At 42.1% G+C, this 22,501-nt stretch overlaps 1 protein-coding gene across 3 annotated transcripts in view; it reads right to left on the bottom strand.

Annotated features, from left to right (window-relative positions):
* ARFGAP1 (ARF GTPase activating protein 1) overlaps positions 1-22,501 on the bottom strand; it is a 181,541-nt gene that overhangs the window by 122,287 nt on the left and 36,753 nt on the right. For 2 of the 3 annotated variants that reach the window (XM_069243193.1, XM_069243195.1), the window contains exons 2-7: positions 17,603-17,666; positions 15,108-15,217; positions 14,661-14,832; positions 14,246-14,346; positions 8,140-8,229; positions 7,064-7,208 (exon numbers count right to left, since the gene is read on the bottom strand). In XM_069243193.1, the coding sequence (XP_069099294.1) occupies positions 7,064-7,208; positions 8,140-8,229; positions 14,246-14,346; positions 14,661-14,832; positions 15,108-15,217; positions 17,603-17,662 (678 nt within the window). In that variant the 5' untranslated portion in view covers positions 17,663-17,666. The remainder of the gene's footprint in view (positions 1-7,063; positions 7,209-8,139; positions 8,230-14,245; positions 14,347-14,660; positions 14,833-15,107; positions 15,218-17,602; positions 17,667-22,501) is intronic. The other variant, XM_069243194.1, reaches the window with a different exon arrangement.

The raw sequence follows: 22,501 nt of genomic DNA, 5'->3' as shown, positions 1-22,501 counted from the left end.
TAGAGAGAACCCTAGGGTGTGCAAGGTTTGTGCAAGTGTGTTGTTGGCATTGTGTAAGATTGCTTGAGTTTATTAGCCAATCGTCTAGATATGGAAAGACGTGGATGTGTTGTCATCTTAAGTAGGCTGGTACTTCTGCTAGACACTTTGTGAAAGCTCTTGGAGCTGTTGTTATGCCAAATGGCAACACCTTGGACTGGTAGTGTTTTCCTGCTATGACAAACCTGAGGTATTTTCTGTGAGCTGGGTGGAAGGGTATGTGGAAATACGCATCTTTGAGATCTAGTGCAGTCATGTAATCTTGTTTTTGTAGTAGTGGAATAACATCTTGCAGAGGTACCATGTGAAAATGTTCTGACAGGATGTATAGGTTTAGGGGTCTGAGGTCCAAGATGGGCCTGAGGGTGCCGTCCTTTTTAGGAATCAGGAATTATAGGGAGTATACTCCTGTTCCTTGTTGAGAATGTGGAACTAATTATATTGCTTGTTTTAATAGTAGAGGTTGAACCTCCTGTTGTAACAGAAATGTATGTTCTGGGGATAATTTGTGATATTGAGGTGGGATGTTTGGAGGGGTGGAGATTAATTCTAGGCAATAGCCATTGCGGATAATTGATAATACCCAATTGTCTGTGATGATATTTTGCCAATGAGAGTGGAATTGCTGTAGTCTCTCCCCCCCCAAAAAAAAACAGGATTTGTGTGGAGTGGAAGGGAGGGAAGGAAGTCACTGTTTAGGATGTGCTGTTGTCTGTTTGGAATTTACCTCTATTTCAGAAATATTAACCTCTATAGGTCCTCTAAACCCACCGCGTTGATACTGGGTTTGTTGTCCTTGCTTTGTTTGAGAAGTGGAAGCCTCGGAGGATTGTGGCTTAAAACCTCCTCTAAACTGTGGTCTGCTAAAGGAGCTTCTATATGGGGTGGTGTATAAAGCACCCATTGCATTCGCAGTATCTGAGTCCTTCCTTAGTTTCTCAATAGTGATGTCTACTCTTGGGCCAAAGAGGTGCTTTTTGCTGAAAGGCCTATTAGGTACTGCCTGTTGAATTTCTGGTTTAAAACCAGAGGAGCGCTGCCATGCATGTCTTCTAATTGTGATGGCAGTGTTTACACTCCTTGCAGCTGTGTCAGCAGCATCGAGAACATATCTTATCTAATTATTGCTGATCGCTTGACCCTCTTCCACCACTTGCTGCGCTCTTTTTTGGAGCTCCTTTGGGAGATGCTGTATATCATCTTGCATTTCGTCCCAATGGGCCCTATCATACCTGGCAAGAAGTGCCTGAGAATTTGCAATTCTCCACTGATTTGCTGCTTGTGTAGCAACTCTTTTCCCTGCTGCGTCAAATTTTCTACTCTCCTTATCAGGAGGCGGTGCGTCTCCTGAAGACTAGCTATTGGCTCTCTTTCTTGCTGCACTGACTACTACTGAGTCTGGGGGGACCTGATGAGTGATTTAATCTGGGTCTGTAGGCGCCGGCTTATACTTTTTTTAATCAATTCTAGTGGTGATAATCCTAGCTTTTACAGGTTCGTTAAAAATGTGGCCTGCGTGTTTAACTATTCCTGGTAACACTGGGAGACACTGGTACTCGGAATGTGTAGAAGACAGTGTATTAAATAAAAGATCTTCTTCTAATGGCTCAGAATGCATGGTTACTCTATGATAAGCTGCTGCGCCCTAGATATTACTTGGGTGTATCCAGTGGTGTCTTCTGGAGAAGTTCTTGATGGGTAAATGTCTGGGTCATTGTCCGGAATGGGATCAGGGTCATAGAGATCCCATGGGTCTACCGTACCTCCCTGTGAATATAAAAAATGTGTTGGAGAAGGCAGTGGTGGTGGGCTATTCTGAGGTGAGAAAGAGAGCTGTGGAGACTGAGAAGTAGAAGTATGGAGAGGTAGTGGCTTCTTTTGTTTTTGCACCTTCGCTGGTTGTTGCACAGAGTCTAGTTCCTCTTGTATGCCTGCTTTCTTTTGGTTTTTAAAGGAGGTGCAGTGATGATTCTTCCTGTCACCTTATGAATATGGATTCTGGACTGTCTCTCATGCATACCCTGTAATATTGGTTCAATCTCAGGCTCTTCCCTAGAAGTCTTATGAGATTCCATGACTGTTCTTGGAATCTGTCTTAATGTTTTGGAAAGTCCTTGTTCCTCAGTGTATGAGGATTTTTTCAGCTCCAAAGTGTATAGTTTTTTCGGTCCCGAAAAAGAAGTCTTAGGTCTCGGCTCCGAAGCCGATTGCCGAATTTTTGACTCTGAGGAAAGGGGACTTTTACTGTAGTCTGAAACTATGCTTTTTACAGATTTGCTCGAATCCGAAGTGGACGGAGAAGTAGCCTTTCTCGGCGCAGAACCAGAAGGACGGTCGGCAACAGTCTTTTTTAGGCCCGAACAATGGCTTACGGCAGTGGTGTACCTAAAGCCTTTAAATGTTTTTTGTGCAGGGGTGTAGGTGCGGATGTACTCACATGCTGGCCAGCTGTGATGGGTCGGTTGTCTTCCGATTCCTGTTCGGAGTCTGTGTCTCGGATAGAGACTTCTGTCTGCGCCTGCTCTTCTTCCATGACGTTGAGATGTTCGCTGCTTTTCGATGCCGTTTCGAGTCTTCGGGCTCTGCGATCTCAGAGGGTGTTCTTTGATCGAAAAGATAGACAGGCCTCACAATCTTCCTCCCGATGATCTGGAGAAAGGCACAAATTACAAACCAAGTGTTGGTCTGTATAGGGATACTTCACATGGCACTGAGGGCAGAATCGGAATGGAGTCCGATCCGTCAGGCTTCCCATGCGGTAGGCCCGAACAGGCCCGAGTCGGGCGCAGGCGCCCCAAAGGGCGAAAAATGAAGTTTCCGACAGTACTACCGGTTCGATGCTAGATGGGAGACGCGATCAAAACAATACCGACGAATAAGAAGGTTTTCCTGAATCGAAATCTCGGAGCGAGAGGAAACACGTCTGAACCTAACCACGGAAAGAAAACAATCTAACAATGGAGTCGATGCCCATGCACACTGGAACCGAGAGGAGGAGTCACTCGATCCCGTGACTCCGAAAAGACTTCTTTGAAGAAAAATAATTTCTAACACTCAGAGTCCAACACTAGAGGTCGGAAGAGGTATCCATAGCATGTGTATCTGCAGCTACACATGCCATCGAACACACATATATAAAATATATATATATATATTTTTTTTCCAGAAGGGGGTGGCAAAACTCTGAAGGTTGTGACTGTTTGCCAGAGAAGACCAGATTGTGTTCCATTCGTTGTGCTGTTCCAGAGTGAAATGCAGACCACTTTTATATCCGTATGGCGAGTATCAATTCTTCCTCTTTTTTATTTTTTGCTATGATCCATAATGTATATTCTTCATTTTTGTTTATGCTTTTGACCCTAAAATAAATGAAATACGTATTCTTGTTTTGCATTCCATACCATCGCTTAAGTAAAACTTAGTCAGCAGCACTATATTCTAAGTCTTTCGCTTTCTGATTGATATGTGATTTACTCAAATGATTTGGTAACTAAATGTAAACCACTAAAAGGATTACCTTTGATAATCCCTTTGGTTGTTAATCAGATGTTTGGCGCCAATAAATAAATAGGATTCCATAATCTAAACTCCACTTGCACAAGGTCTTCAACTCCAGAATCTGAAGAAGTTTTTCAATGAATGGAAATATAGTGCATAGAATTTGTAGGTGGTCAAAACAGCTCCTGGATACTTTAGAGACTTGTGGGGCCAGTCCTAGGTTTGAGTTAAGGTGGCTATCCAGATAGTGGACTGATGAGGATGCAAGCTGGTAAGAGACCCATGACTGAGGGACAAAGAAGATATTGCACAGGTGAAAAGCAACTCTGTTTTGTTTGAAAAGGCTGCAAACAGTCTAGACTCTAGAATGTTCTCTGAAAGCCCCATCACTTTAGAGCCATTCCCTACTTCTTAGCCCCTAGTCACTCTACTTGGCTTTTGAAAAATCTGAACATTTCAATCCATAACATTTTGAAGTACTCCATTTAAAGAAAGTCAAAATCACTTAATATCCTAGTTCGTCCAGCATATGTGACTAACCATGTTCATAACAAATGAACAGGACAGATGTGGTCAGTTCTAAGTGCAACGAGACAGGTGTATTTGTAGTATAGGCTATACAAATTTACAAACTGCTTAAACAGATAAAACTTGGGTAAAGGTAGAGTGTGGAGTTCATCTCCTTTATCCATTCCTGCAGATAAGCACAGAGACATACCTCCTGAGTACAGAATTATTGAAACAACTCATAATGGCAAGATTGGAGGTGGCCTAGCAGACATCCACAAGACATCTTTACAAATATATCACAACAAAGACTTCACAGTGAGTGACTGTGAATCCCTGCAGGTAGGATGTCACTCCAGTACAAACATTGCTTGTTCCTTCCACCTGATCTACAGAGCACCTTCCAGCAATGCAAGGTATAAGGACACCTTACTAGATGCAGTGACCAACAGTCTACTAAACCACATCTATGTACACATCCTAGGAAACTTCAACACTTGGTTTATCACGACGAAACTAACATATCATATTGAATATTAAGACTCAACATTCAACAAATTGTATCAGGCCTAATTCACTCCGCCGGTCACATACTAGTTATCAAATTAACCCCACTAGGCCACAGCTCGGTGACTGACAGCGCACAAGCCATCAGGAGCACTAGCAGGTAATTAATTTCAGGATCAACATACAAATCTATAACACCACCATCTGGACAACAACTACTATGTACAACAAATTCACAAACACTGTAAAAATTGCCCTCCTAAAGCTTAACTCCCACCTCTAAAAATAAAAAATTGACATGGGAAGTACCCATCATCTACAACTGGATACCGCTAACAACACCAACCAGAGTTATCCTGAAGAAGGGCGCATGGCTGTACGACAAGATCATGGCATAAAGTCACGAAAAATGAAAACACAATTCTCGTATTTAAAAAATAGCAAAACAAGGAATGAAAAAGACAGGCTGTTACTGCAACGCTTTGACAGAGCCTACAAAGCAGCCATCAGAACCACAAAATGAACACTGTGCTCAATATGTGTAACTGAAGCTGAATGCTCATCAAAGGAACAAGATGCTAGCATAATCCCGTAATCTGTAGAGTGAAAACAAATGGACCCCATGAACGCAAGCCTTCTCAACCTCCATGGAACAGATTTCAAAAATTGAAAGACAAAACTACCTTAAGGGTAAAACAGCAGACACTCTTAAGCATGATAGCACCACCATGACGATGGGTAGCATCTTCGAGTCTGGAGACAGGCCGGTAGGGCTGGGGCCAAGTCAGTTGTCTCCATCGCCTCTGCAGGGCTTTCAGGTTGCAGGAATCCGATTTCCTGGGTTCAGGGTAGCCCTTAAATACTCAATTTAGGGGTGTGTTTAGGTCTGGGGCAGTAGGCAATGGCTACTGTCCTGGAGGGTGGCTACACCCTCTTTGTGCCTCCTCCCTGAGGGGAGAGGGGGAACATCTCTAATCCCATTGGGGGAATCCTCCAAAATAAGATGGAGGATTTCTTAATGCAGAGGTCACCTCAGCTCAGGACACCTTAGGGGCTGTCCTGACAGGTGGGTGACTCCTCCTTGTTTTCCTCATTATCTCCTCCCAACTTGCTGCCAAAAGTGGGGACTGTGTCCGGAGGGGCGGGCATCTCCACTAGCTGGGGAGCCCTGGGGTGCTGTAACACCAGGCTTAAGCCCTTGAGGCTCACCGCCAGGTGTTACAGTTCCTGCAGGGGGAGGTGAGAAGCACCTCCACCCAGTGCAGGCTTTGTTACGGGCCACAGAATGACAAAGGACCTCACCCCATGTGGCCACAAAACAGTCTGAATGTGGCAGGAACTGGTCAGCCTAACACTAGCATTTGGACTGGTATACAGGGGGCATCTTAGAGATGCTGTGTGTGCATTTTTCAATAAATCTCACACTGGCATCAGTGTGGATTTATTGTGCTGGGAAGTTTGATACCAAACTCCCCAGATTTCAGTTTAGCCACTATGGAACTGTGGAGTTTGTGTTTGACAAACTCCCAGACCATATACTCCTTATGGCTACCCTGCACTTATGTCTAAGATTAGGCTTAGTTCTCATGCAACAGGGCCTTAGGGCTGTAAGGCCTGCTAGAGGGGTGACTTACTTATGCCACAGGCAGTGGGTTGTGGGCATGGCACTCTGAGGGGCGTGCCATGTCGACTTAGTCATTTTCTCCCCACCAGCACACACAAGCTGTGAGGCAGTGTGCACGTGCTGAGTGAGGGGTCCCCAGGGTGGCATAATACATGCTGCAGCCCTTATAGACCTTTCCTGGCCAGAGGGGCCTTGGTACCAGGGGTACCATTTACAAGGGACTTATCTGTGTGCCAAGTCTGTGCCAATTGTGGAGACAAAGGTACAGTTTAGGGAAAGAACATTGGTGCTGGGGCCTGGTTAGCCGGGTCCCAACACACTTTCAATCATAACTAGCATCAACAAAAGGCACAAAGTTAGGGAGTAACCTTTTCCTACAATGCTCCATTCAGATTCAGGCTTTAGAATTGGACCATATTTGTTGTAATTTCAGTTCAAAACAGCAAAAACCCCTATGGGAACAAAACTGTAAAATTATTTTCTGACTCCTCGCCTTTAACTTATTCCCAGTGAACAAACTTGCCTGGTACCTAACATGCCACAAGTTTACAATACACACTGTTAACTAAACTGAGCATAGATGTTAAATGATGTCTAAGTTATAAGTACATTAAAAAAAAGGATTTTTCACTGGAAAGCAAGACCTAAGCTTAGCTACAGTCGCTGTTCATATATTTCTCTACAGTCCATGCTATTTATATTTTACAGAGTTTCTAGCAGTTGTGGTACTTATTTCAAAACAAGGAGACATACCAGCATGACAGAGCTGTTTTGTAAAAAAAAAAAAAAAAAAAAAAAAAAAAAAAACAAGGAACATGGTCTATGTTCTCCTGTCTACATACAATGCACTTAAGAGCTCAGAAACAACTAGTTATCTGGTCCACTCACAGAGTAAAGCGAGGTCATTGCGTTGTTAAGAAAATCATCCTCTTTCTTTGGAGGGGTGACTGTGTTACCAAATCCCACATAGCGGTTTTCTTGATTGCCAATCCCAGCACCGCTGCTGCCGCCGCCGCCACCACCACCACCACTGCTGCAAAAGAAAAAAAAAATGATGTTTTTGCTAAATAGTGCACTGTTGATTAGAATTAAAAGTTGTCCTAATTTGATCAACAATCCAAAACGTTTCTATATATGTGCAGCTTGAGCACAGCATCTAAATAGCACCAGCCCATGCACTTGAGGGTTTTAAAAATCCATATCCTGTTTGTGGACATCAGTGAGCTAAGCAGCAATTACAAAATGATAATTCTGGAATTGAAAAATATATCAATTCAATAAGGCTTTGTTTCCCCCTGAATTTTTATTCCACTAGTCAAAGTTCCAAACTCAACCACCCATGCCTGGTTTTCCAATAAAGGTGCTAAAAGCCTAATCAGTCTGAAAATCTTATGCAAGGAACAACACCCTGTCAACCTAGGTAAACCCTGTTCCTTTAAGCTCCATTCCTAAAAAGAGAAGTGTTGCATTTATTTAAAAAACAAAAACAAAAAAAAAACGAAGTGATGGGCCTTAAAATCTGAGCTGGTTTTTCTTATGAACTGGGAAAACACACACCTTGGGTAGATCAGTATCAAGATTTCAAAAAAGTTGAAAGCACTAAGCAGAACTATAAAACAAAAATTATAAAAGTAGTCTCAATTCTAGAAGAGATGAAATCTGTTGAACTACCAATTAGCATTCATGTTATTGAACTGTCAGGTTCCTTAAAAAAGCACCAGTGGAGTCTGACAGCATATGCGAATAAACCAATAGGTTCTCACACCCCACAGAAATTGCATAGTTTTGTTTTTTATATTATGAGGGGTCAGGTTTGTTACTTTGGAATCAATATGAACATCACTAAATGTGTTCTACAAGTGGACATAAAAAATGTCATGCATTTTATTTGACACGAACAGAAACATGCACTATGAGTACAACATCACTACCCCTCCCCACTTCATTCCCCACATAACACCAACCTTTGGTAGGAGTTGACATCATCATTCAGCCAGTCCTCAAAGGCTTTGTCAGGTGGGCCACCAGCATTCTGAGATGAGCCAGCAGAAGAGCTGAAGAGGTGAACATACACAGCCAAAGTTGGAAATTAAACGAACCAATGAAGAGAACACTGGATCTGACTTACAAACGTAAATTTGGTCGCAAACACAAAAAAGCTTAGCTACTGATTTAAAGGGAAGGAGATGCACAAGATCTGAGAAATTGAATTTACAGCTCAATTGTGGCACTTCAGGATGAGTTCAGATTACAGCAATGAGAGGTTTGTGCACCTCATGCCATGGCAAAGACAAATGAAGGCTCAGAAAAGTCAACGGGTGATACAAGTTTATGAAAGCTAATTTAAACATACAGTCCATCATTCGTACAGGAGACCTGCATGCCTGTCTTCCACCTGCAGGCCCTAATAAGAGTTCCCGTTGCGGCGGCGGGCGGAAACAGAGCTTCCGCCTGCCGGCAGAGCAGAGAACAGGACCTTAACATTGACGCAGGCTCAATTATGAGCCGCAGGCAATGTGGCGGTGCATCGGGTGCGACAGCACCAGTCATGTTTTTCACTGCCCGTAATGCTGGCAGTGAAAAGCGCGACTGGGCTGTCAATGGGGACCCCTGCATTGCCCAAGCACAGGGTGTGGAAAGGGGACTTGTAATCCCCAGGGAAGCCCAGGCTGTCGGCAACCTGGCGGTGTCAGCGGTCCCACGCGGCGGCTCCGCTACAGTCGTAATGTGGAGGCGGGACCTCCACCCCAGCCCTGGCCGCCTCATGACTGCCAGGGCCGCAATGAGGCCCACAATTTCTCCTCCAGAATGAGATCTTCTAAAAATACATTTTATAAAATCAACATAAAATAAATTATAAAGTTATGAACTCAAAGCTGAATGAAGTTCTTATTTTAGTAGAACACACCAAGGAATTACAAAGGTGTGGCTAATTACAGCTTTATAGCAAACTTTCAAAAAAACCATGTGCCTACGGTTACCTAATTACAGAATGACTGACTCAATATTTATATGTGGATTTTAAGTGTACATAATGGACTTCCTTGTCCGATAGTTTGGCTGCCTATTCAAGTAATACCTTGAGACATTTTGTATCAATGGTAATAAAAGCCTCTGTGCGTGGTGAAAATGTTAAGGTAGGAAAAATTAAAGGTGAGACCAAATGAATAAAATGAACATCAGAAACAATGTTACTGTGAGAAAGAGCAGAGGCCTACAAAATTTGTGACACTGCAGAACTAGCCACACAGGTAATCCTAGGTGCTTTAGGCATCAGTCCTGAATCGTTTGAGGTTCAGGAGCATCACTGACTCCCACTCAACCCAGTGACAAAGTGGAAGAGGGCAGAGTGAAACAGTAGGATGTTGAATGCTGAAGCTTGCACAAAGAAAGCAATGCAAAGGCTTCAGCTTCCTAATTCAGATTTTGCGGCGAGCTGTGTGGGTCCCTGGAGGTACAACTCAGCACAGGAAAACAAGGAGCTGAAGTGGAATGGTGCAGCTGAAGGGAAGTAAAGAAAAAAAAAGAAAAGAAAAAAGTATCATACGTTGCATGCCTGGATGCAACTGACAAGAGTATGCAGGAATGTGTATAAATTGAGCATGAGTGCGCGCCTTGAGATGTGAGTGAGTCAGAAATAGAATATATGAGAAAAAACAGACTCAGAGACTGAGTGAAATTAAGTGCAAGTGGGTGGGAGTGAGACTAAAAGAGTGACCATGAGTGAGACGATGAATGAGGGTTAGCGATTTAGAATGATTAAGTGTGATTGTGAGGGGGTTCCTATTAAAAGAGTGTGATTGTGTGAGCTAGTGAAAATGAACCTGAGCGAATGTATTTGAGTGAGTGTGCACAAGTTACACTTGTGAATCTACTGATGTTCAGGGCACATTCGAGGTAATTCTGTGCATTTGGTGTACCTAAAACAAAATGCAGGCACTGGAAGCTGGGAGGTAATTATTGGCAAAACGGGTACTAATGGTACAATGCTGGCATACAGGATGTAATTCTTTAGAAAAGATAACCACTACAAAGCACTGGCATTGGCATACAAGAGATCATGACATGTAGGGCAACTATAATATTTGGATAGCATCAATGGCAAAAATCTGGAACTGGCATATTGTGCGTAATTCTTGACACAAGGAGGAAACCTTTCATATGAAGGGCACCCATGACAAATGCTGGCTATGGCACATGGAGGTAATTACTGACCATCAGGTGTGGGGCACCCATTTCGCTTTTGGGGAGCTTCAGACTTCACTGGCTTGGCAAATCAATAAAGTACTTGAAAGAATAATGAGCGCTCTTTCAGAGCTTGTGGCTTTTAAGCAAATGTAGGCGAAACGTTTGTTTGCACATGCACAATTTGACCCCATTTTTTTTTTCAAAATGTTCTTGGGGGGATAACCCCATAAAATATTCCTAGAAGACGAGTTCACTCACTCACTGGAATTAGGAGCAGGTATTACAGTCTAACATTTTCAGCAATCACTAGCCGCCACTGAGAAAGCATATTTATGAGTGCTCCCCCAATTATTTTTTTTATTGTTTTCTTCTGTTATATTAGACTCTGGGCACTGCAAGAACAGTGATCAGCCACCCACTGCCTGCTCAGACTCCGAAAACTTGGTGAAAGATTGCCTAACCTCAACTAGCCTATTTTATTTGTGAGTAACATCACAGTAACATGGCACAGTAGTTAAATGTCATGTGTGGGTTGCACTGTATCTGTACACCATCCAGAAGACCGATCTCATAGGCTTGACTGAAGAACTGCGAAGGCAGCATTGGGCAACTGCACCCTAAAAACTGCAGCAGCACCTGTCAAAAGAAACCATTAATGACTTTTAGAAAAGGCTTTTTGTTTACAATAGCTAAGCCACCCATAAGCAGGGCCTTGAATCCCATAGGGCCTCTACTCCGCATAAAATAGTGAAGCATGTCCAAAATGAAAGCTGCAGGACCATGTGGTGACCAGATTACATATATTCTTTTACTAGATAGGCTGCAGTCGTTTTTTCCTTTTGGAAAAGCCAGCTTTCATTTAAAAGTCATTCCATAAGTTGTCTTTGGTGGGAGCTATCGAGATGATGGAGACAACATATTTTTTTTTAGCAGATTCAATGAGGACCCTAGATTTTTGATAAATAAGCTACCAGGGTGATTTTGTGAAATAAGTTTTGCTTGACACGGTGGGCAATAATCAATCCTGTTTGGCCAAGATCTGCTTTCCCTAGTGACTGTGATTAGCTCTTTAAAAAGATGTGAAATGCCTTCCTTGTGAATGGTCTCTGGCTGAAAGACTGGGAGGACATAAATCAGCAGTCACTGGTCAACTATCCTATATATCTTGGAATGCGAGGTAAGAGAGCATAAATGGCAGATGAACAACAGAATTACCAGCCAGTGCGATCCAAGCTAACAAGTGGATACCAAATAATGTTCTGGTAGTAAGGGTGCTTTTGAAACTATTTTGTTCATGGCCAGGCTAATTCTGCTGACCAGAAAAATGGGTTCTGGACCAAACGAGGTTAGGTTTCCAGGAGAAGGGTAGAAATTCTCTAAATTTTAATAAGCCCAAGTGTGCTCTCCACAGAGGGAATTAAATTCTATAATCCCGAATGTCCCCTGGAATAGATAATTCTGGGACAGATTTCAGTAAAATCAAACAAATGATTGCAAAAGAATGATGGGAGGGCATTGAGAACTTCATAGGGATTGGATTAGGACCAAATACCAATCACTGGCTATTAATCATAAAAAAGCTTGGGACCACCAGTTGCTTTTATCACAAATTTACTTGGAGAATGAAGAGGAAGGACCTGCTAACTGTCTAAGGGAATGACTGACGCGTGGCCAGCTGCCCGCTTGACCCTAGGACCTGAAGGGATTCTCAAGAGTCTGAGGGGTCAGACCAGCTGTCCTTCTGTAGTCTCCGGACATAAATTACTAAGGAGAATATTTTAGAAGAAGAACGGACTGTCCAGGTGGGACCCGAGCTGATGCCTTTGATGGAATGAGTGTCTAGAAGGCTCCCTGTAAAATCTGGGAGATCTTAAGGTGACCAGGAGAAAGGCACCCAATAACCTGAGAAGTTTGGAAGCATTCAAGTGTTCCAGACTGCAAGAAAACTGCTCCCAGCACATGTGGCCTTTCTCAAGTGGTTGGTATCTGCTTTTCATTGTTGGTGCAACATAGGCCACCAATGGTCTAATTTGGTAATACAGATACTTAAAATTACACTTTGCAGTTTCTTGGTTCTTTTTTTGACATAAAACTTTGAAAATTCATACCTTCTGTTCCTTTAATACAATTGTTAGTGATCAAATGTTTCTATATTCAATAAATTGGCTTGGGAATATCAAGGTTGGGATTCCGGACTTTAATTTGTTTTGGTGCTCCTTCAACACCAAACATTTTTTTTCCTGACAAAAACATACAGCTTTGTGTCACTGCTACCAGGATTTAATTGTAGGATTTCTCATTGAAACTCTGTTTTTCTTACAGAAGCCTCAAATATTACACCCTCATTACAAGGCTGGCAGTCTTGAGACCGCCATCCCCGTGGTGACGGTCAGACCGCCGCACTCAAGGTGGTCCAACTGCCACATTACGACCCTGGCAGTCAAAGCGCCAGAGGACTACCGTCACCGTTGGGAACAAGCTTCCAGATGGGCTGATGGAGGGCGGACTCATGGTAAGCCACAGCAGCACTGAATTCTGCACGGCTGTGCTGATCACGACTCGTGTTTCCGCTAGCCTTTCAATGGCAGGGCCCACCACCCACGGAATGCGCACTGTCTGCTTTCCAGACCATGGTAATTGAGAGGGTGCGGGTGTGCTCCCTTAAGGGAGCAGAGGCCAATACCGTAGCTCTGTTCCCTGCCAGTCTGACTGTTGGGAACATCGCAACATGATGTTCCTGGTGGGAACATCACAGTACGACGTAGGGGGGCTGCCTCCTCACCGTGTCTTTGGCAGTCAGATTATTCCAACTGCCAAATCCGTAATTAGGCCCTTGGTTTGGTGGGCACCTTCCGTTCAAAATAATAGGCCTTGATGTCATACTGAGGCAAAATTTTATGTAAGCATAAGACCTACAGGATCCATGACCACAAAAAAGTTCACAGCTTTCCAAAGAATGGACCTCCAGAAATCCTCTGAAATAGATCTGTATTTCTATTGTTTTATCCAAAGATTTCTATTTATTTGAGATATATAGAAAGGCACTTTAAGGGCTCTCTGGGTTTGTTGCTTGAACCACACGTTACAACCAATAAGTACGTATGGAAGCGTATATGACAATATTTCATGCCAATATCTTCTTATCTCCATTCTGCCAGATGTGAGCCTTTAAGTATGTTATTTGCAAAAAATTTAATGGTGCCATACACATACTATTCCTAACAACCTTAAGGATAATGTGAATCTTCCCAGGAAGGTATGAATTTTTTTTAGCTCTCTTCCAACCACTACAAACATTTAAAAAATGTAATGCTCAAGCCCCTTGCGGAATGACTGGAAAGTGGGAGCAGATGAGTTTGCTTTTAACGCCGTTTCAGAAACTATTCATTTCCCTACCAGAAGGCAAAAAACCATTAAAAGGTCTGATGTAGGGATCATTAGAACTTTTTTGGCTTCTGTGTCCCAACATAGAAACATCCAAATGTAAATGTACATCATTTTATAAAGTATTTTAGTAGAAGAATTTGGGGTGTTCCTTAGTGTTCACTGCTATGTCAAAAAAGGGACAGGGCAGAGAGAAATCAACTGATTTGCTTAAGTTGGGAAACAATATCCGAGGTCGTGCCTCTGTGTTTTAACTCTAATAAGACCAAATTAAAGCACAGTCTGACTCAATTGGAAAAAAAATATATAATTTAGCGGTTTCATTGATTGCTCAAATTATCAGCAACATATTGGTCCTACTGAACCAGCATCTTGGAAGTTATTGACAGAAAGCAGGCATTCCAGTGGAGAAGCACTCTGAATCGAGTATTTGATTGTAACACAGGTTTGCTTTGCGGCTGACTTCGAGAATCCTAGTATCAGAAACTCATTACATACCGGTGAGTTGAGGGAAGAGCCATTTTGGGCTGAGGAGGAGTCCAATTTTTAGCAGAAGATGTTTCAACGGACCACTCTTTGCCCTCTGCTAGAGTTGCAATCTACTTGAGAAAAGCAAGACACCAATCACCAAAGTACATATCATAAAAACACACTTTCCCATTTAGTATCAGCAGTATTTGTCACTGAACATACCACCCCTTTTTACCCACCCCGTGAATAATGCCAGGTATCTGAGGACTTCATATGACCGCATTTATTAAGGTGCACTAAAATACAACTTTAACAGCGATATTGCAGGACTGTGCATATTCAAACAGCCCCCCCCCACCCCCACCACCACCCACGATTACTTTCACTGTGAAAAATAGATGTAGAAGTTTGGCAAAGATTTAAAACCTCCTTTTGTGCATACCTTATCCCTGTAGAGGGCAGCAGCTTTACTGTTGTACTTCTCTTGCATCGACCAGCATGCGTCATAATCCTCCTGCGACTCCAGAAATACTCTGCACTTGGCATTTCCCCCAACCTTCATCTTCTCCAGTTCAGTGTCCTTCCATTTATCCATGGTGACCGAGCGTACAAAGCTGGGGAATACATCACAAGAGGGGCAAGTTTTATTTTCAGTCCATTTAAACCCACATGTTCAACGATGAGGAATGGCAGAGCAGTCTGACTGTGGAAACCCAGTAGGATGATATAGAATGCTAGGATAAGTTACAGCCTGAAGAATGACATTTGGCCACCCCTTTTTCATGACTCTCAGACACTGATAAGGAAACAATTATTCACAGCTGAAGCGGATCTGCTCACCAGCCATTCTATTGTCGGCACTGTAATGGCTTGTACTATTTCGACTTACCTTAGATGAACACCCAAGCCCCGGTGCTTTCCAGAACATTCCAGGCAAATCCAGATTCCATATGTCACACTCACCCACTGGGGGTTAAAAGCACCACACTCGAAGCAGAGCTGAAAGAGGAAAAATGATGGCAGTCAAACCAGAAACTCAGAGGAGTACAACTTAAAGGCATGCTCTACAAGAATGTGGTGTGTAATGTTAATATAAATCACAGACTGAAATCCTATTAGGTGTCAGAACCAAGCTTACGTTCTTCGGGTAGTTATTACTAGCAGGAGAATCAAGCATGTGAATAGTAAATGACAGAGCAGTTGGAGCCATGTCACTCAAAATAAAAATGACGGGAAAGAATGCTGCAGATGAAGCAGAGAAAGCATCAGAAAATGTATCTGAAAAACAATTATGGCATCAGGAAATGCGCCAAGCATTGCACCTAGATGAAATCTCAGGAAAACGTACACAAAGAATTCCCGTATGCTAGATTATATAATTATGCAGTGACTGGTAAATTCAGATTTTCATATTGCAGATAAAATACACACCAGAGGCCAGGCATCATACTGAAATTAATACTTAAGCCAATTTAACAAAAATCAAAAGCTTTGCCTATTTTTCCCAACTGAGTTGCCTGTCCTCTAACAGGCAGAAGTGTTGGGCCATGTAAGCATAGCAAAAGTAAAGAAAGTTCTTTACTGTTGCATAAGAGATCTTGGACGACACAGGAATTTGCAAAACTGAAGAGACTAATGAAAGAATGAAAAGGAGATAAAGAGACAAAGCAGAAAACATAGACAGTATGAATTGTTCGAAGTGTGTGCATGCGAGGATGCCTCAATATGCAAAGGATATATTACCTGCTACCATATCATATGAAAGTACACCAACCTATGTTTGAGTTTTAGATACAGAACGTAGCCCCATCTCTATCCTCTAGGTGAGCTTTAAGGATATTTTAAACACAACACTATTTAGGGTTGCCATCATAACCATAATAATATGGTTATCCCATATCTCACCAAATCAATACATACACTCATCCACTTATGTCTGACTTATAGCGTCTAGCCAGAAATACAATTTTATCAGATGTTCATTAATAGTAAAAAAGTAGAAACATGTTTCAGGTTTTCGACTAACCTCAAAAGACTGTTTGACTCCTGCCTACATTTAGTAGCACCCGAATTAGAAGGGTAATACCCTCTACTATAGCCAGAATGCTTCATATTAAGAAACCAACTACATTTATTCACTCAGTAAGCACTCAGAGAGGCCAGTGTCTTTCATACATACTTCTGCAACATGTAGATCAGCAACGTCCCTGTCCTGACTCAGGCAATATGCTCATTGTCATTTTAGTCCAAGAAGCACTGTTAACACTAAGAGCAGAAGGCATAGTCAGCAGGTAATATCAGCATTATTGTGCTCAACTTTGTCTACTAATTATATTTAACTGCCTGCTCCTGTTTATGTGCTTGTCCTGCAGCTTACACCATAATTATGGCAGCAGGCAATTGACAAGGGTGTCAATCCACAGCTGCCGGCAAAAATCCTAAACTCATCTTGTATGGTGCTTCGTACACTTTGTGCCACTTCAAGACAGCGAGAAGAGAAAGAGCAAGAAAGGTAAGTAAAGAGGGAGAAGGGACATTTAATTATGTCACAAATAAGTATGGCATGATTAAAGAAGAAAATGAAATGTTGGGCTCCTTTAGTTCCTGGTTATACAAATTATATTAATCAAATTGCCTAGGCATGGCTGGCTATCATGACCTGAGGAATTAACACTGAGTCACAGAAAAAAGCATCTGAAATTAAGGATAGTGAGCAAAGAATAAAGTAAGAACAATGCAAAAATCAACATTTTTGGTTTAAAAAACACTTTTGTCCTACATGCTCAGAGTAAGATCATCACTGAGCTCAGATGTTCTTTTCTGCAGATACTCTCCTATGCAGCAGCTTCCTCCCCCACTTGCTCCGACTCCCTCCCTCCCCCCACCCCCCACACCCTCACACACCTCACTTTGTGGTAGGTAAGAATTTAAAAATGAGTGCTAGTTTGGTAATGGACCAGAGACGTCCTGGGAACTCCTCTCATTTTTCTAACCGCAAAGGGTTCTTGAAGTTGAATGAGTTTGATATATGAAGGAGGATACCCAGGACGCTCCTTGCTTAGTGGGCAAAAGGCAGACAAGAAGCAAACTAATCAGGCCTATACCCTTAAATTCTCCAGTGTGGTTTCCCTCACAGTCTGCATTGGTAGTTATACTTCAGGGAAACAAAAACAGCTTTTTAAGCATCATGATGGTCCAGCTCGCTTTACAAACCCTGGTTCACAGGAACAACACAATTATAGCAGATTTGCATAAACATGTATACTGTGTACCACAATGTTTTTTAAAAAAACACTGGCCCATTTAAAACAATTACTTCTAAAGCTTAACACTAAGTGTGTAGTTCCCTTTTAACTATTTATAAGTTTCATCATTTACACTTACATTATTTTCATCTTGTACTCTAACTTCTTTCAGTACTTTCCTTGTTCGTGGACTTGCCATATTTCTAAAATATAAAGAGAAAATTCTTAAATTTAGAAAAAGTAGATAAAAATGTTAAAACATATGTGGCTATAGCCCCTTCACGACCCAAAGAATTATCCCAAGTTAGGAAACAGACACCTATTTTCATAGGAAAACAAAGAACAGAATGCAAAAGTCCTTCATTTTTGTACTTGTTTTTTAATGAGTGTCTTATTAGCCAGCATTAAGGAATACTGCATGAGTCGGAAGCAAACAGGCCAATATTAAGTAGTAAAAGGACCAGTATTACTCATTATTGCACAATGGGGCAAAGTCAAAATTATTTACCAATTCTATTTAACACTATTTTGTGTGCCAGGTGTGCAAGTTAGGTTTTAGTGCACAGAGCTTACCCTACAATGCTACTTGTGAAAATTACCATAGCCGAGGTTTTCAGCATTGTTTCCTTTACACAGTGTATCTTTCTGGTCTATTCCTGCATGAACCATCACAGCGAATGCTACCATCTGTTCAAAGTCATAAATACAGTGCTTTAAGATCTCACCACAACATCATAGCTAGGTGGCATTAAATACAAGAACCCCTCAAAAGGTTCTCATGTTAGCACATGCATCATCGTCCACAAAACTTCTCGAAATTTATTTCTAAGAACACACATAAAATAGTACCAGGGACCACCATGAAAACTTACACCATTTACGAGAACCTTGTGGAAAGTACTTAATTCCAACATTTAATTTCAGGAAACCGGTTTCAAATTGTCACATTTCTAATTGCTAAAATGTCATACAACATAAAGACAGTTTACTTTCATGTTTTGAGAAGTTTTCAGTACTCAAATCCAAGTGTCTGTGCTCTGGTCTTCTACCAATGGTCTGTGGATTTAGATTGACTTAGCAACTTTCTTTCTTACATTTACTCTGGGCTATTCAACCATAATAAAGCACATCCAAAGACATCAAACATCACATATGGATTGCCGCTCATATTAAACTCAAACACAAGTAATGTGGAGAAGGAATCTGTGAAGATTAACACAAAGCAGCCTTCTTCCTTAGCCCTGACTACTAAATGAACAACCCATTTGGTGGGGGCAATTAATTATTCAGTACTGTCTTCCCACAGCCCAGGCGCTCTTAATGTACTAGAATACGTTGTGGATGTGTCATTCTGCATGTCAACAAAACTTTTAGAAGCCATGTGATACCTACTTAATAAAACAGCAGATTTAACAATATTTTCCCCAGAGGTGAGAATCGGCAAAAATGTTAAACCTTTCAATATTTCAGAGTAATGTATTTGCTTCTGGTCAAAACTTACAATTTGTAAAAAATAGTTTACAGTGCTAGGAAGCCCAACCTAACTGTCTGAACACAGAGCCTCTAAGAGCAAAGCAAGACTTCTGACAGTCATTTTCTTGTGTGTTCAGTGTTTTGCAGTAAGTGCTCCAACTTGAAACGGGAAACTCAACTTATGCTTCAAAGGTATTCAGAGATGAAGTAACTGACCAACCACAAAGACATGTCCTAACCAGGACTGGCTAATTTTTCAGAAACCAGCCGGACCAACATCTTATTGGCATACCACTTGCTGCTCGACCAACTCAAAATTGCTATTAATATCAGCGGCAGCTGCTGCAAATTTCAAGATGGGGGCGGGCCAGGGAGAGGGAGGGTTGATGATGGGGGAAATAATCATTTAAAAAAAAAAAAACCTTACCATCACCTCGCTCCTCTGCTCTCCTGGTGTCCCAGCAGGCCCTGGGTTATCAGCACCGGCTCTCCACTCAATCCTGCTGTTGCTCTCATGCCATGTTTATCATAAGAGTAGCACCAGGATTGGTCTGAGCGGCATGGTCAACTGATGAGACAGTGCACTGGGGTCTGTGCGGTTTCTCACCTGGTGGTGGAACACAGCCGGTTTGGAGATTCCCAAATGCGCATGTAAGTTTGGCAGGCCTCAGACGGCTAGCCAAACTGACATGCACACTTAGTGCACTGACTCCACTCCTCCCTCTCTTTCCCCATCCCATGGGCCAGCCTCATCCTGCGCATGCTGGCTGAGTCAGTAGCTCTAAAATAAAATAATAATCAAATATTGTTTTATTTGACAGCTGCTGGCTCTTAGCCAGTGGGGCGACGCTCCTCCGCCATTGTGTAGGAGCCACCCCTTATTAATATATTAAAGAACTGAAGACTGGGAAATCGTTCTTGGATTCTTTTATTTATATTTCTCCGTCTTGAATTGCTCAAATGTATTTGGCAATGTCTGTAGATAAAGAGAAGTTTTGGAAATTCTTATAGTGCTGTCTGCATATATTGATATTGGGTTACGTTCATGGTTTTATTTTAAGGTGTCTGTTGGTAACAGGCAAAGTTCCCACACAATAACATTTATATGTAAGAAAAAGATATTGGGAGCAAGATTAACCCCATGTGAACCCTTCGGCAACAGGAAGTCTTTCACTAATTTCACTGCTTACACCCTCTTGACCAAAACACAGTTTTCCTTGTGGCGGAGGTTAATAACTGCTGTATAATTTATGGGGCATGTATGATCAATCCTTTTTAGGTTGAGTGTGACAGCATATTAGTGGCAAGACCTTATTTGATCCCCAAGGAGCTTTAATGAGTAATACTGAGAAAGGGGTTTAGCCTCTGTTCACTCACTTTTGATTGGAAAGACTGTGCATGCTTCCACTGAGAGTGCTTGTTTTGCTTTGTGGGAAAGCTTATGATCAATACAGTTGGCTCAAGTGGTTTACAGAGACAAGCCAGTAATCACGGATATAAGCTTGATTTGTTCATTGGGAAAAGTTACATCAACTGCCAAAGATACAAGTCTAGTATGAAATGTTACAAAAGAGGCAGGCCTAATTTTTTCTTCATGGTGAAAAGAACATGTGAAAGCCAATTGGCCCCAGTGGGTGAACTGTTATTGCACTTTATTAAAGACTCTAAACAGGAATTTTGTTACATGGAATCCCACAGATTCCAACAGTAAGCCAGGGTCTAGTGTCAATTGCCCTCCCCCGAGGCTAGAAGCTTTAGACTGAGAATACTTGTTACTCCTTAATAGGGTGGACTGTATATTCTGTGCCAACTGTAAAAAAAAAAATCTCATATATTTGTAGATAGGTGCATAACATTTAGCTGTTTGGATTAAACTGCTTTTTATGTCTGTCAGGACCAACGCCGTTTTCTGGAAAACTATTATAACATAAAATAAAAATAAAAATCCATTCATACATTTTCATACATACATTGGCTTTGGGGGCAGCCCTCTTCAGCCATTAGTCAAGTCAACTATCATTCACATTGATCTTAAGGCCATTAGAGAATACAGCATGGACCAAATCCAATTCAGCACATGCCTCTATTGCCATTGAGTGATGGCATTTCAACTGAAAATGAACTTCAGTGCCTGGCTTTGTGGGCAAGTCCATAAATTTTCAACTTTCTCATCCTTCGGCCCCCTTCCGTTTTTTTTTTTTTTTTAAAGTGGCGTCTCCCTAGACAGTGCTTGTGTACTGTTACTTGCTGATCGCTTTATGTGTCATGTGGCAGATCGCACAAGGCTAATGCTTCTAAACCAGGAAAACATCTTAGAATGATATGGCTCATACTAAATCATCGTTCTGCAGTTTCAACACACCACATTTAGATGTAAGAAATCAGCCAAACTGGATGAGAACAAAAAATACACAGTATGCATAATACCATTTCAAGATGCCCACTCAGTATTCGGTTTACTTCATTCACCATTTTAAAATGGTATTGTGTAGGCAAGGATGATAAATTCCGTTCCGCCAGTGGAGTTGATGGAGCCCCTTCAGGAACACCCTCCACTCCCCCACCCAATCCAAAATAAATGCCTTGTGCCCCACCATCAACCCACACTCATTCCTTTCCTCCCACTCTCTGCTCAAAATTGCACTGTCCATTCTCAAAGTGAAAATGTGAGCTGGTGCTGTGCTCACAGTGGCTCTGTGAGAGTCGCTCACAAGCCCGACCTGCTTTGCCCTGTGGCTGACAGATGACTGTGGTGAATGGTGCAAGAACACCATCTACAATATCCCACTTCCTTCATTGTTTCGGAGCCCAAAAGGTGGTGCCAGATCACTATTCGCCAGAACACAGGCTGGTGTTCCCCTGCCCCCACTTTACCGCAGTGAATGAAGGAAACCTGTTTTTTTCCCAGACACTGGAAGAGTGAATAACAGGTTTTTATCAGGTATGCAAAGAAATGGTTCCCAGTGAGAACCACGAGCAACACACTGATCTGAAAGTCAGCAATCACCTCATAAAACATCTTGAGTGGGGCTTTGTGGAAAGAGTAAGATAGAAATCTCTCCAAGGTGGGAAAGTTCACCTCCAGAGGGATGGCACAGTTGGCAGTAAGGTACTGACCCTACTGTATGACAATCTTACAGGTAATCTCTTTCAGGCTGTGGAGGCCGATCCAGAAGTAATCATTTTTAGGTCATGCATGTGCTCTCGCTTGCAAGAGATACTGTTTACTGCAAGAGACTTGACGACATCCCGCCCCCCCCCACTGCCAAGTATTCGTTGGCTTAATTTTCACTGTTATTTGAACACCAACTAATTATCCAGAACATGTCCACTTCACTTGTATTGTTAGTCTGAAGCATGGTCAAATACCGATTGCTTCATGTTAATTAGTGACCTTGTGCTGCTCTCACTGTGAAAGGGGTGTTATATTTTTTCTTCCTTTCATGTTGCTTCATGCTTCCCTCCTCATGCTTCTTCCTGTGATGCTTCCTCCCTCCCATCCTTGTGCTGTACATATTACTTCTTCACCCTCCCACCCCCATTGTCTGTGTTGCTACTTTCCCTC

This window comes from Pleurodeles waltl, chromosome 7 (assembly GCF_031143425.1).
Source record: "Pleurodeles waltl isolate 20211129_DDA chromosome 7, aPleWal1.hap1.20221129, whole genome shotgun sequence".
Classification (NCBI taxonomy): Eukaryota; Metazoa; Chordata; class Amphibia; order Caudata; family Salamandridae; genus Pleurodeles; species Pleurodeles waltl.
Note: the sequence above shows the minus strand (reverse complement) of the source record. Positions and strands in the feature narration are given on the sequence as shown.